The sequence below is a fragment of the Rutilus rutilus genome (genome assembly GCF_951802725.1).
Source record: "Rutilus rutilus genome assembly, chromosome: 18".
In the NCBI taxonomy this organism is placed as follows: domain Eukaryota; kingdom Metazoa; phylum Chordata; class Actinopteri; order Cypriniformes; family Leuciscidae; genus Rutilus; species Rutilus rutilus.
The window spans coordinates 17,569,545-17,585,934 of record NC_140231.1 but is presented as its reverse complement, the minus strand read 5'-3'; the positions used below and the strand labels follow the sequence as shown (position 1 = coordinate 17,585,934).

General features: G+C 37.5%; 1 protein-coding gene across 7 annotated transcripts in view; it reads right to left on the bottom strand.

The window, feature by feature from the left end:
* The window catches only part of ankhd1 (ankyrin repeat and KH domain containing 1), a 52,121-nt gene that overhangs the window by 20,736 nt on the left and 14,995 nt on the right, over positions 1-16,390 (bottom strand). For all 7 annotated transcript variants that reach the window (XM_084386575.1, XM_084386576.1, XM_084386578.1 and 4 more), the window contains exon 2: positions 10,466-10,619. In XM_084386575.1, the coding sequence (XP_084242701.1) occupies positions 10,466-10,619 (154 nt within the window). The remainder of the gene's footprint in view (positions 1-10,465; positions 10,620-16,390) is intronic.

Sequence of the window (16,390 nt, the reverse complement as noted above, 5' to 3'; positions counted from 1 at the left end):
AACTTAAGTCTAAAACTAAATTTCAAAGCTCCCACAGAGTTTCAGAACGGCATAACACTATAAATGCTCAAAAAAATAATGATTTTCCCGTAAAATAAATGATATTTATTAGAGGTTGACCGATAATGCATTTTGTTGATACCAATAACCAAGGTGGGGAGAAAACAATTTCCAGTTTACTGGATGCTAGATTTAAAGTTCATATTTACTATGTTATTTCTATTGCCCTGTATGCCAGTAATGGGGCAGAGACTCAGTCCAAAATGCATGCAGTGTATTGTGTGAATAAAAATCCCAAAAAGATTATTCTGTTGTCAATGTGATTACTAACTTTAAAAAGTACCAAAATACAGCAGACTTGTATTCTGAAATATCTTTGCTCCCTGCGGCACTCAAGCAGATAAATGGTTGTCAATAAACAGGGCTGTCCCTATCGATTGGCAATCAAGCATGCTGCAAATTATTTGGACTATGTAATTTGAATTTTTTTTTAATAAAAAAGGCCAATTGAGTCTTTTGAGATTTAAGTAGGCTGTAAGTGCAAAGAAGATTGCATAAATGCGTATGCGTGTTGAGTAATGTAAGGCCTTGTATCAATAGGTAGGTATACATACATACATACCATACATACATACATACATACATACATACAGTGAGGAAAATAAGTATTTGAACACCCTGCTATTTTGCAAGTTCTCCCACTTAGAAATCATGGAGGGGTCTGAAATTGTCATCGTAGGTGCATGTCCACTGTGAGAGACATAATCTAAAAAAAAAAATCCAGAAATCACAATGTATGACAGGGCTCGAAATTAACTTTTTTACTTGGTAGCACTGGTGCTCTCAACTTCAAAAAGTTAGGAGCACCAGCAAAAATTTAGGAGCACCACAACTACAAATTATATATTAACAGATTTTATTTCATCCTGTGGCCAAGATTTGAAATTTGGTCTTCTGGCTCTATATCATCTCACCCCGATGATATTGGCACATGATTTGTCATTTGACATAAATTAAGTGAAGGCAAGCTCTTCTTTGGCGATGGTGTATGCGGTGTTATATTCATAGACAGTATGGTTATATTTGACGTATCCTGCTGATTAAAAGCCTTAATAATCGAACCTGATGAACCTGATTTGTTTGCCACACACCTGTCCCTGCATTTTTTGCTTGGCACTTGGCACTCTATTGCTATTAATATGCTGTATTAATCTTTGTTAATCTTAGTTAAAAAAAATACAGCTGTTCATTGTTCATTAATGTTACTTCACAGTGCATTAACTATGTTAACAAATAAAAAATAAATAAATAATTCAACAATGTAGGCTATTAGTAGCCCAAATGTTGAAATTAACATTAATAATGATTAACAAATTAACAAAGTGCAGTTTATTAATAGTACATGTTAACTGTGTTAACTAGAATTTAATAAGTGGAACATTATTGTTAAGTGGTACCGATTTGTTATACACCGATTCAGATGTCTCGTGAGTGTGTTGGACAGATCAGTTGTTTTAACCATTCATTAAAGTGAATCGGTTCAAATGAGTCATTAGTTCGCGAATCGGACGTGTCATTAGTGGACGTGTAGCATACGGCAAGCGTTGTGTGATTATCCCGGTAGTTTATTTTTTAGCACAATTCACACTATACCGTAATTTAGGAGAAAAAAAAAACACCGAATGCTCCACGTGAAACTTCGGTCTTCCACCCTTTTTCTATCGTGTCAAATGATTTTGATTAATATGCGCGAGGGAGAGAGAGCAAGACAGCGCGCGCGCGGCCGGGGCTTTCTCTCGTCAAACGCAGCAGTCACGCACCGATCAAAAGGCTTTGGCGGCCGCCAAAAAAATAAATAAATGCAGGAAAAACCCCGGGATTGGTTATATAGCGTTGGATAGAATGACGGTCCGGCCATCGCACATAAGGTACACACTGTGAAGTAATTTACAAAGTTTTTTAGAGAAATGAAAACAGGTCGCACCACAACCATTATTTGCACTCGCACAAATGCTCCCAAATATATTTTTAGGTCGCACAGATTAAATTTCAGGAGCATATGCGACCAAAATGGTCGCAATTTCGAGCCTTGTATGATTTTTTAACTATTTATTTGTATGATACAGCTGCAAATAAGTATTTGAACACCTGAGAAAATCAATGTTAATATTTGGTACAGTAGCCTTTGTTTGCAATTACAGAGGTCAAACGTTTCCTGTAGTTTTTCACCAGGTTTGCACACACTGCAGGAGGGATTTTGGCCCACTCCTCCACACAGATCTTCTCTAGATCAGTCAGGTTTCTGGGCTGTCGCTGAGAAACACGGAGTTTGAGCTCCCTCCAAAGATTCTTTATTGGGTTTAGGTCTGTACAGTGCAGTCGCCCTGTCCCATGTGTAGAAAAACACACCCAAAACATGATGCTACCACCCTCATGCTTCACAGTAGGGATGGTGTTCTTGGGATGGTACTCATCATTCTTCTTCCTCCAAACACGTTTAGTGGAATTATGACCAAAAAGTTCTATTTTGGTCTCATCTGACCACATGACTTTCTCCCGTGACTCCTCTGGATCATCCAAATGGTCATTGGCAAACTTAAGAAGGGCCTTGACATGCGCTGGTTTAAGCAGGGGAACCTTCCGTACCATGCATGATTTCAAACCATGACGTCTTAGTGTATTACCAACAGTAACCTTGGAAACGGTGGTCCCAGCTCTTTTCAGGTCATTGACCAGCTCCTCCCGTGTAGTTCTGGGCTGATTTCTCACCTTTCTTAGGATCATTGAGACCCCACGAGGTGAGATCTTGCATGGAGCCCCAGTCCGAGGGAGATTGACAGTCATGTTTAGCTTCTTCCATTTTCTAATGATTGCTCCAACAGTGGACCTTTTTTCACCAAGCTGCTTGGCAATTTCCCCGTAGCCCTTTCCAGCCTTGTGGAGGTGTACAATTTTGTCTCTAGTAGGGGTGTCCATGGTTAACCGATTAACCGATTAACCGTTAAAAATTGCGTAACCGAGTGAAACATTTTGCTCGGTTAAGTGGCGTCAATGGCGTGCACTGAATTTAGTTGTAATACATTTTTGCACCACCAGAGAACGCTAGACCAGTTTTCTAATATGAAGCGGGCAAAGAAAGCGCGCGTCCGAGAGTGAAGGCTGTGCGAGAGTGAAGGCTGTGCGCGAGCCAGAAACAAACATAGTATCCGCGCCACTGATGGCAGCACAATAATATCTGTATGCAGAGCCACAGCTTTACCCCAGCAGTTTTACCTCGAGCATGCGCAATTTCATCACAACAGTTTTACCCGCAGAGTCCGTTTACCGTTACATTAACCCATACAATTTGTATTATGCATTTCCTAAACATGTACTTGCTAATCAATCACTTTATCTGAACAAGCTATTAATCTATAAAACACAATCGGTCTTCCGACCTTTTACTATTGTGTTGATATGCGCGAGGGAGAGAGCGCAATACAGTGCTCGTGTTGTTTGAAGGCGGTGAGAGTGCGCGCGCGCGGCCGGGGCTCTCTCACTGTTTGTTCTTATGCTCCCTGTCCACTGATCTAAATAATTAGTTGTTACGACGACTTATTTGTTCCCTCGTTTCAATAAATCGTGGACACGTTGAACAAATTCCCTCCCTCATTTTGATTTAACGAATTACAACGTGGCCAAAAACAGTTTGATAATAATTAGTGAATGCTAAAGACCTATTTTTTGTGAATTGGTGAATATTCAGGTGAATTATTTCGTGGCCACGAATTAATAATAATTATTAAACTGTTTTTCTTACCTGTGAAGATAGCTCTTCAGTGAAGGCCGACTATTCTCGTACAGCTTTTTATTCCTTTTTTTGGTGTGTGTATTTTTTACAGTCTATGGTGTGAACTGGTGAATATTCAGGTGAATTGTTTCGTGGCCACGAATTAATAATACCTCAGCACGTTTTACAAGACCCTTCTCGATCGCAGCGGCAACGAGCACTTTGATCACTTGATTTAAAAAACAAAACATTTCAGCGCTAGATCGCCTAAAAAATAAACGAACGAAATGAATGCTCTGCTAGTTAACTGGAGATGTTTTGTTTATTTGTATTGGTATACCTGCCGCGAGATGTTTCAAAAGTGGTGGGGACAATACAATATCGACCTTAGAAAATAGTGGTGGGGATATGTCTCACCCGCAAATTACGCCTATCTCGGGGTTGCGGCGCGCACACTATGGTTAACCGAGTATTAACCGCTAAGGGCCTCGGTTAACGGTTAATGAAAAACTTGAAAACGTGCAGCCCTAGTCTCTAGTGTCTTTGGACAGCTCTTTGGTCTTGGCCATGTTAGTAGTTGGATACTTACTGATTGTATGGGGTGGACAGGTGTCTTTATACAGCTAACGACCTCAAACAGGTGCATTTAATTTAGGATAATAAATGGAGTGGAGGTGGACATTTTAAAGGCAGACTAACAGGTTTTTGAGGGTCAGAATTCTAGCTGATAGACAGGTGTTCAAATACTTATTTGCAGCTGTATCATACAAATAAATAGTAAAAAAAAAATCATATATTGTGATTTCTGGATTTTTATTTTTTTTAGATTATGTCTCTCACAGTGGACATGCACCTACGATGACAATTTCAGACCCCTCCATGATTTCTAAGTGGGAGAACGTGCAAAATAGCAGGGTGTTAAAATACTTATTTTCCTCACTGTATATTTTATATAGATATATAAGTCTTAATTTTTGCTGAAAGTTATAAAGGCTATTTTCGGCAGAAATCGGTCGACCTCTAAACTCTGTCAAACAAGGGCCATTTACGCCTTGAAATGTGTATGTTATGCACCACTCCCAACCCTCAAATTTAATTAGCAGGTTGTTTTTAATTCCACCTTGAATCTTCATGAAAACAGCTGTATTTGAGCATATACCACTAGTACAACTGTACAGTGGTAGATTTCAAGTGATTTAACCTCAACCAGGAAGAGCAGTATTTGCTTTCCTATGATGACGTAAAACAGATAATGCTCATGGTAGCAGGTAAAACACGTGGTATATATGTGTTCAGTCACAATAGTGTGGTTCAGGTGGAATGAAAACACGTCAAAGCATGTGTAAACAGTAGGTATTAACTTATGAACAGCATAACGGGCACACAATTAAGAGCAAAACAGACAAAGCACACAGAAACAAACGACCAGACAGAAAAAGACACACGTTCACAAGCTCTGCACAGATGGAAAAAGCAATAGTGATGCTCATGGACACAGATGAAGACACACACACACAGAAAGTACACAAGTGTACTAAAGGCCAGTGCTGAGTCATGAGCGATGCTGCTGCTGCTGTATGGAAATCCATTGTTGCTACTAATCTCCCCTTTGGTTCCTCTGCGAGATAACTATCCGCTCACGGGGCAGGGCAGGCTAGTGTAGAGAATCAGGCCTAACACGCTGGGCCTCACCCAAACCAACTCATCCCGAACAAACACACAACGGCACAACACAGACTAGAAAACTGGTGCCATGTTCTGTTGAGCTAGTTTATAATAAAACAATTATAAAATGTTATGCACACAAACCATGTGACACTGACCCTGAGCCCATCAGCACTTGTATGCAACAAAAGCTCACAGTGAGCCATAAGGAGAAAACACACTACAGAATGTAAAAATAAACCGGTTTAAGGATTTGCAGGGCTATATTAAGTGCCAGCTCTCTGTATACAGATATTTCTGTGTGTGATCTCAAAAAACCTCTGTGCTGCTCAATCAGTAGTAGATCTATATATACTGTAACAGTGAGCTTTTTAGCCGAGAGACCCAGATACAGTGCTTGCTTTTTGTTCATAATAAAATTTACATTTAAGAGAAACAGATTAACATTGTGGCTGCACTCTGTAGTTTTGAAAAAGAACTGCTGTTTTGTTTTGTTTTGAAAATCTATCAGTCTGTTACAACCCTCTACAACGCCAATAAATAACTCGCATGAAAACAAATTTAAAGCTAGGCGACAAAAAATAAATGAAAATAATTGGCTTTAATTAGCCAATGGCTAGTAAATTGTACAATTTCAGATACCTGGGAGTTAGAGGCAAAAAATAAGTTTAGTGCAGACATAATTTCATTGCTGCTTGGCTGAGAGTGCCCTCTGTCGCTTTCTCTCACACACATGCAATGTGAGAGAAAGAGAAAGAAAGGGCCTACACATGCGACGTAAAGAGAATTGATGCGCTAGATCTAAATGCAGGGCTTGACAATAAGGACTGCCCGATGGCCAAGAGTTGACAGAACCGTCACTGTCCCAATCGGACCAGTGCTGCATCGTAATGAAAGTTTATCACTTGCCAATTTAAAGGGGTCCTATTACGCCCTTTTACGAAGTCTTGATTTTGTTTTTGGGGTGTACTAGAATATGCTTTCATGCTTGATTGTTCAAAAAACTAATTTTTTACATATTTTACATTACAGCTCGTCTCTCCCCAGTCTGTCGCGAACCTTTCAAAATACGAAATTGCTGTAATTGGTTAGCTAGCCCAATGTGTTGTGATTGGCAGCACTTAGCGCGTGTTCTGGAAATGTCCTGCCCCTCCATAACTGCGAGTTCTTCTGCTCTAGTGTTAATATAATAGATGGCGGCAATTTCAATTCAATTCAAGCCCGACTCAGCCCCTGACAATGTTATTGTTAACAAACAAGGGGATCATCCATATCGGATTTCATGCACCGACTGCAAGCACGGATTTCATAGGACGTTTCAGAGTGGTATGTTTTTCTTATACATTATAGATACGATGTTATCCTACATTTAATCATTACCTTTGTCGGAAAACTACAAACAGTAATCGATCACAAAAACATGGTTAATTCTGTTAAATAAAATGTCTCCCTTTGGAGTGGACTTTGAGCTTTGTATCCTTGCAGATCTTTTTTATGCTCTAATAGCAACATTACACACTAACTAAAGTTGAAAAAGTGAAAAAGCATAATAGGACTCCTTTAAACATTCAAGCGCAAGAAGATGCGAAAATAACTCGCACATCCAAAGCGATCGTGTTACTCTTTTGGCGTCAGTCGACTTGCATAGGCCATCTACCGGAAGCTAGTTATTTTAGTCGATAAAGTTTTAAATATGGATATTTTTAATATACTCTTTATAATATAATCTACTCTTTTTTAATATTAAAATTTAAATGGTGGGTCTCATAACTAAATATAATTTATTCTGAAGCAATATTCTCATCAGTGTTCTATCAGCTTTTACATTTTACATTTACATTCTATCATACACTTAAATCTGCATATTTGTGATATTTACCCAAGGGCGTTATTTACCTTTATTAAAGACCAATTTTTGGTCAAAGGTCAAATTCTTACATTTGATCACTGAATTCAGTTTTAATAATAAGGGCTGTTATTAAACAAATTAATTTACACTGTAAAATTACAACTGTAATAATGTTATGAGATTGATGTTTAAACAAATGTAAAAAAAAAAAAAAAAAAAAGGATACTTTTTAACATGAAACTAAACCGCCAATAGGTAGCGGCAAGTGACGTCTTAATAAATTAGTCATTGAGTCACTCATTAAAAAGGCTGAATTCATTCAACAACAAAACACCATGCTGAGTGTTGCTTTTCTTTTGTAACTATTTCGTCAGTGAAATAGAAAAAAAAAAGTCAATATTGCGTCTAAAATGCAAGTAACTACATATTAACTATAAATTCAATCCAACATTTGCAATTCAGTAGAACAGCTCCCTTAGTCGTGTTGTTACTATATATATACTTATAAGTCGTGCTATATCATATGTTGTAAATAATAAACTCATCATTTTGAATTTTTACCTCAGTATGTTTCTTCTGTGAGTTTGTGTGTGCTGTTACACTCATTTGTTTTGATTTCTCCAGTCTCTCACAAAGAGACAGGCAGCGCTAGACTCAACAGCGCACAACCTTGCTACCAGAAATACACTATCCATTACCAATCGCTGTTTACACTGACTGTAATAAGATCAGAATCATTCTCACGTTTCGATCGGTCGGGCAAACTTCTTTCACTTGCCACTTAAAAAAAAGAAAGAAAAAAAAGAAAAGAAAATCACAGACAGACAAGTGTTAATGACGAGTAGTGGTCAACCGATATTGGTTTTTTGATGGCCGATGCCGATATCTTAGAGAGCAGGGTGGCCGATATAAAGCCGATATTTTATATATATGTCCTTTTCTTTAATAGAACATTTTACATTTTGCATAGAACATAGATCATTTTTTGAACAGATAATGGCTATAAAATAGAACTATATAAATTACTCCTGGTGTGGGAAATACACACACACATATATATGTGTGTGTGTGTGTGTGTGTGTGTGTGTGTGTGTGTGTGTATTTCCCACACCAGGAGAGAGTGTGTGTATATATATATTATATAGCCTTGCAGTATAAAGATATTTCTATATTTTCTGGCTAGTTTATTTAATTTTTATAATCATAACCATACTTGCAACCAAAACTGAATAATGAAAACAAGTTTAAATGGGTAAATCTTCTACAAATATTTTTGAGTCTTCGTTTTCTTTTCTGACATACTGGAGTTCTTGTTAAAACACACTAGACATACTTATTCTGTGCATTTTGAGCACTTTTTGTGTGAATTCATTTTTAGTTTGTCCATCAAAAATGTACTTTCACTTTAATTGAGCGTGAGCAGCGCAGCAAAAATAGACCCGCGCCGAAACCCCCGCTTCACTGCTGCTCACGCGACGCTCCTGTTTGACGCTCACGCACTGCTCCTGCTGCCGGTGTGAATGCACTCATTGATTAACATGCACACCGGAAAAAAATGCGCGCTGCTCACATTTGCGGTGTGAAACGGCCTTAATTCACAAGGTTTCCTACATGTGCGTTCCGTGTGCACGTGTGATGCTGATGTTGGGCGATGTTAATCATGCGGCGCTCGAGTGCATTTGACCGGCATAAATTCGGCATATGTCCGACTGACCGGCCGGTCACCGGTCATGGCCGATCACGTGAAAATTGGCCAATTCCGGTCACCAGCCGATCAATCGGTGCATCTCTATAATCAATTATAAATAAACTAGAAAACAAATCTTTAAAATAAACATGCTTATATACTTTAGATGGCAACTTCTTGAATCTGCAATCCTATTACAGTATTTTTCACAAAGTAATTGTTTAGAAATATATGAATATGTGAATAAAAAGAAGGTAAACACTGTAACAGGACTGTAACAGGGCACTCAGTAATCTGGTAATTTCATGCTGGTAATCATATTTTTTCAAATAAAGACAAGGTAACGCTAATTTTACATACAGCACAGTGAAAACTATATGAATATGACACAGTTGGCAACTGGTTATATATCAGCATATTTTAAAATTAAATATTCATTCATTCATTCATTCATTCATTCATTCATATCACAGCTGGATTCGATTAAATCTGCAAGGTTTGTGAAATTAAATGTTTATTAGATATTCAGAGATTTGTTTAAATGACGTAGATGCGCATTTGCTGAATGTTGACGGCAAATGAGAAAGTATTTTAGGCTGATTGTTTGCCTTTTCTGTTACAAATAATATAAAAGCAAACGCTTTACTTTACTTACTTTGCACACCATTTACTTTCTTTGTTTACCAGTTCTGTCTAACAAAGTATTAGATATGACTGACAGAGATCGTAAATTAATGAAGACGGAGAATGTGAGTGAGCGCTGTGTGATCTGAGGAGCTGCCGTTGCCGTTCTCTTCTGGCGCTGGTGTTCTCAGCGCCACCCGTCAAAATAAAAGTCTGGAGCGCCGTCAAAATAAAAGTCCTGCTTCCAACACATCGGCCAATCAGAAAAACTTATCGGCCAATGCCGATATTTCAAAAATGCCAAATATCGGCCGATATATCGGCCTTGGCGATATATCGGTCGACCACTAATGTCGAGCCCTGTGTTCATTCACGATTTTTTTCATGCTGTAAAGCGGAACAGGTGATCAGTTCATCTGCCACTTGCTTGAACTGAGGCACTACAGCGATCTGTGACTGTCACGCAACATTACAGCGCAGAAAAAGATAGCGACAGATCGAGAGACGTCAATGGTCTCACTCCAGTCTCTATGTGAAATTAGCCAATTTCCAATTACTATTGTTACGTTTATTGTGCTTGCAATTTCAATACATTTTCTGCAGTCTTTAATTTTAGATTTATAAATCTTTATGATTCTGTGGGGATTTTTGTGGCAACAACAAAAATATTTTAAAATAAATAACAAAAGCCATTTGAAGGATCTCTGTAACAGTTTGCTCTAAATCCTAAAACACAAGAAACGAAAGCACGCCTCATGCTCAGCACTGTGAAGACATGTTAAATAAACAAGTGTGAGCACATGCATGCAAGAGACACAGGATAAATCTTTAGGCTTAATGCGATCACATCAGGGTTGGCCGGAGGATGTACCTGCTGCTTCTAGTAATGCCTCGAGCCGGGCCTGTGTTTCTGGGTCTACTGTTCTGAGGTCGGCTCCGTCTGCTGCGCTGGATAGGAGAAGCTCTGAAGCTGTCTTTAGTACGGGGTTATCCAGATCCTCCTGGTCTAGTATGAACGATTCCACCTGCATGGAAAGAGTCAGTGTCAGCAACTGTCTGCTTATGATATTTGCCAAACCAGAAAAGAAAAAAAGAAAAGGATGTGGTCTTGCACACATTTCTATATAGCAAAATAAACTCAAAAAGCACCTTCAAATTAGTCTGAAGAAGGAAATCTGTTTTTAAAAAGAGATTATCTTCTGTGTAATGGGCAGCATTTGTATCTATCAGAATCTGCAAACTGTGGCCTGAATTGTGAAAAATGAATTTGGCCTGCCGTGCGCCAATGAACACAGCGACTCCACAGTGACAATACCATACATCAGGAAGAGCTGAAATGATACAAGAGCATCACACTGATCCTCAGATACAAAGTAAACCATACCCTCACTGACACCAGCAAAGTTCAGTTGTTTCTGGTAAAGAAACAAAACCTTTAGTCACACTTTAGTCAAACTTCCAGTTGAATGAATGACACTGCAAGTATTTAAATCTGATATTTTGGCATATCAACATTTGCTGAGAAAAGACTCTAAAGCAAACAAAAGCATTGAATAAACATGACAAAGTCAACATATGCCCATATCATTGGTACAATATGGACTATATGCCAGAATCTTTTGACAATCTGTCTAAGGTATACATGATGTTGTATTGCATCTGAATTATTGTTTATGTAAACACACACACACAAAAAAAAAAAAAAAAAAAAAACACATTTGTGCTGTATTTTTCTTAAACACTGTCAAGTTAAATGTAGTTCATCTTTGAATCACACGTCTCGACAACCCTGCATTCTTTGTAGAGACACCCGACGTTCTTTGGCACTGTCCAGCTGTCTTTGAAAACAAAACGCATTTTGTATGTGTGGTTTGATGAGGTGTAGTCACCTGTAGTAGCAGCTGAAGCGTTCACAAAGCATGCTTAAGCCCAACGAATACTTCAGTTTTGATGCAAACACTTAAGCCAAAAGTATACTTCCCTTGTCCATGTTCCACTCAGTCATCGGTACATAATGCTGATGTCTGTGCACAAAATCACTGTGCAGCCCAGTTTTTGTGTACATGTGCAGAAAAAGTAGTGTACTTGAGTCTTTAGGTTATGCTTATTGCCGCATTTCAAAGTATAGGCTACTCAATATAGAAGACGAACGTACAGAATACATGAGGCATGTGCTATGTCAATGATGCACGCTGTATGCATACCTTAAAGCATTAAAACCCAGGTACACTTGAAGCTTTGAATGAAAGTCAGGGGGCATGATTAGACATGCTGATTTATAAAGTGTTATTAAAGTCGTGAATAAACAAAAGTAGTGGCAGATCTTTTCTTTTGTATTGTGACATACACAGGGTTGCTGCCCACTTTTTAAAGTCAAATTTAAGGCTTTTTAAGACCTGAAGAAATCAAAATTAATACCATACACAACTGTGCAATATTGACATGATGATAATTAGATGATATTTTACTGATTGTGTTTTTGTTCTGGTGTCATGGCTGGTTTAGGCCTGTTGTTGACAGCTGACTCACGAAGATAATCATATTTTTCATATTCTATGCAGTGGTCAGTTCACAGCTGCAGTGACAGAAATTTCTAAAAAAAAATTAAGGGGCAATATTTGCCACCTTAAATTGATTTCCAGGGCCATTTTCACCTATATATGGACATTTTTAGATATATGTATCACCTTTTATGTCAAATTCTAACATTCAAATTAAATTCTATTAGAATAACACAATACCACTGTTACACGTCAAATTAAATCATTAAATCAAAAGCCATCTTTGCAGTGCAGACGTGACAGAAGCAGCATCAGAACTGGCATTAATATATTTACACTGCATTTACAATTGCATAAATAAAGCTATGAGATTGTTTATTTTTATTAAACATTTAAATATGAAATGATTTCTAATTTTAAATGTTTTAATTAAAGGGTACTTTAAATATGAAACAAATCATGCCAGTAGGTGGCGGCAAGTCACTGTCTTAAATTCATTCAACCGACTTGTTCAAACGGCTGATTCGTTCAGGAAAGAGGGGTCATTGAATCATTAAATTGATTCGTTCACAAAATGCAGTTTTCAGTCCAAAAAAAACCATTGCTGTCTGTTGCATTGAGACTCTGCTACGGTTTCATTTAGAAATTCTTGTCGGCGAAATAAAGGGAAAACAAACCATATTGGCAATATTGTTTATAAAATGTAACAATGTTAATTTATTGTTCATTTAACCGTTGTATAAAATAAATATCACATTTGCAATTGTGCACGGGAAAACAGCACTCTTGCTCAAGTGATATTGTATTACAACACCATAATGTGATATAAATATAAGAAAAAACTCATTTGGGGACATACTATAACTGCACGCATCACGCAGTGAAAGCATGACGAGTGACAAATACGATGTCAGCTCACAGTGCCTCGCACATCGCTAAAACAATTACAATATCATCATAGACAATACATATCGCACACCCCAACGCACAAAGAATGAACTTACAATTGAACTTACATTTACCCCTTTTCTTCTCTCCTCCTTTCACGTGCAGGAGACAGACGTAATATGCTGCCGCGAATTACGCGGATTAAAACGTGAACAAGCAAATCCACAAAGAAAGAACAATAAAAAAATAAAATGTACGCTAATTAGATAGTTTTAATTTGGAAAGCATTTAGATATGTCTAATTCAAAGTGTCAAATTTAAGCCAATTTTATATAGCCTTAAATAAATTAACAAATCTAATTTAAGACTTAAGAATTTTTAAGGATCTACGGGAATCCTGCATACATCGAAGTGTAGCGGATTGAAAAATGTAGGACTTTGTTCTATCCATCAGCTGCTGATTGGATTTTGAGATGTTGGCGTTGCACTGAAAAATAAATGCGAGCTTGCAGTTGATTGTGGAGGAGTTGACTAAATTATTGGAGAAGTCTGGCAATAAAACAAGAATGCTTATCGCGCTGTCATGTTCTGACAATAAAAGTAATTTAAAACTACAATTAACTGTCTGGTTTCAACAACTTTCATTTCGGAGCAAAGAATCAGCCTTTAAATTTAAAAGAAATAAAGATTTGACATTTATCGTGATAAGGGCAGTAACAACTAACCGATAAAATAGATAATCGATAATGAAAATCGACAATGATTGTCAATCGATTAGTCGCGTCTGCCCACTGTGCATGGAAAACCGCCAGTCGCATCAAATTACAGCACTGAATAACGCATTTCTACGGACAAAATACATCTAAAAATAGTGGAGGAAACAGAGTGAGCTGCTGCTGGAAAGGTATGTGATCCAAGCTCCTGCTCAAAACATGAGAATTATTTATTTTAAGCTTCAAGCTAATGCATAAGCGTGATGTTTAACATGGCTTGCCCAGTCAGGTGCCTTGACAGATGCGTGTGCTGTTTAATGTGTGATGTTTCCTCAGCGCAGAACTTTAATTTGACCATTATATCCTTATCTGTAAATGTTACAAATTCAAGCGAGTATTTCCATTTTGCATGAAGGCTCATCCTGACAGTCCTGACAGTTAAACTTTAGACTTTACTGAATGAGTCCCAGATTGCGAAAGGGTGCGTGAAACAGACGAGATGCATTAGAGAGGGAGACTATTAAAGGGGTGGTATAATCCCCTTTTCACAAGATGTAAAATAAGTCTTTGATGTCCCCAGAGTGAGTATGTGAAGTTTTAGCTCAATATACCCCACAGATATTTTTATATACTATGTTAAAAATATCACTTGAGGGTGAGCAAAAAAACAGTTTTTGTGTCTGTCCCTTTAAATGCAAATGAGCTTCTGCTCCCGGCACAGGGGGCGGAGCTACAACAGCCCAATCTTAGCAGCTTCGATTACCTCACAAAGACATGCACTGAAAATTTCAAACCCTTTTAGCCTTATGTTAACCAGAGTCAGAAAAAGATGGAGAGACTCAAGAAGTGACATCATGCAGACAACATTTCTGAATGGTTAGTTGATGATGTTATGTAGCTTATGTGTAGTTATCATCAAGTCATTGATTAACATATTCTGTCATGATAAATCTACAAATCGCGTTCCCGGGGGCGGGTTTATGTAAATTTTAGGGTTGGTGATGTCACTAACCCGGGAGGAATGTCGTGTAGTCCCTACCAGCAGTGTGTTGTAGTCCTTTAAAAGCGATTTCTTTAACCCTTTCACACGTTAAGTTTAAAATATTCTGGCTGACCCCCCAACGTGAGTTTTTCAAGATGACCGTTATTTAGAATGTGTCACTTTATGGTTTCCATGGTGACGCGTCATTGCTTGTCACGACACACCACAGCAGCAACAGCGCTGAATGAAAGATGATCTGCTTATGTAATTTTTCCTTTTTTTTATAAATTTTATATATATATATATATATATATATATATATATATATATATATATATATATATATATATATATATAATATAACAAATTTGTGAGCTATGGCATGAAATATCTGATATTCCGATTGTCAAAATCGGAATGCAAGTGGAAGTGTTTTGTTGTTTAAACACCTTTATAACGATCGCGTTAGTTGAGCTGTATGCGCGATGGGCGCCGCCACGTTAGTTTGTGCCGCAGAGGCAAAGGGGACAAGACGAGTTCAGAGAATCGGATCTGTTGGATTTACAACAAGTGAATTCATCCACTTATCCCGAAATACATAAAAGTAAGTGGCTGGTGAACTGGGAGAAGAATAGAGTAAACTTTAAAGTTACTTACACAATGTGTATCTGATATGAATAAAACGTGTCTAATTATAATGGAAAGGATTATTGCATCTCCCATAGACATCAGTGTGTATTTTACAAACTCTAAATGTATTTTTTTTAGTACTTATGTGAATTTATATGTCTGAAACCTAAAATAAACATTATGTGGTTGAAAACACTGAAAAGTTGTGATGTATGACAGCTCTGAGCGTGCCTGTCTCTGGCTCAGGGCCAGCCAACGCGCGAAAGCACATTTGAATTCAGCAGTTGATCACGTGATGCACTGACCGTTCTAATCACACCGGTGTGATCGTACGCTCCAGGGACCAGCCTAGACTGATCACACCGGTGTGATCGTACGTGCGAAAGGGTTAAAAGCAAATATCTTCCTTTGCTTTGAACTTTGAGCATTGTAACTTTGCAGATGTTGTTTATGCTCAAACAGCAACATTACACACTAACTAAAGTTAGAAAAGTGAAATAATCAACCACCCCTTTAATATTCAGCACAAAAATATTCATTTTGCAGAAATATCTGTTGTTGAACGTTAAATTTAGGTTTAAAAGTCAACATGTAATTCAAATATTTTATGAGAGTGGCAACTGTAAAGGGATAACAGCGTGTAATTAAAAATAAAATGTTTCTTACATTTACAGGATAAAGTAATGACAGTAACAGGTTCAAAGTGAATGTGTGTGTTCCTGCAGAACATTCCTCTTATCGGTTAACAGTTTGTTTTTTTATTTTTCTTGATTTATCTTTATTATCTTCATTTTTAATGTAGGGATTTAAACGTTTATTTTGCTTTATAGCTCTTTTGCATATAGCATAGATATACAGTGGGGAGAACAAGTATTTCATACACTGCCGATTTTGCAGGTTTTCCCACTTACAAAGCATGTAGAAGTCTGTAATTTTTATCATAGGTACTCTTCAACTGTGAGTGACGGAATCTAAAACAAAAATCCAGAAAATCACATTGTATGATTTAAGTAATTAATTTGCATTTTATTGCATGACATAAGTATTTGATACATCAGAAAAGCAGAACTTAATATTTGGTA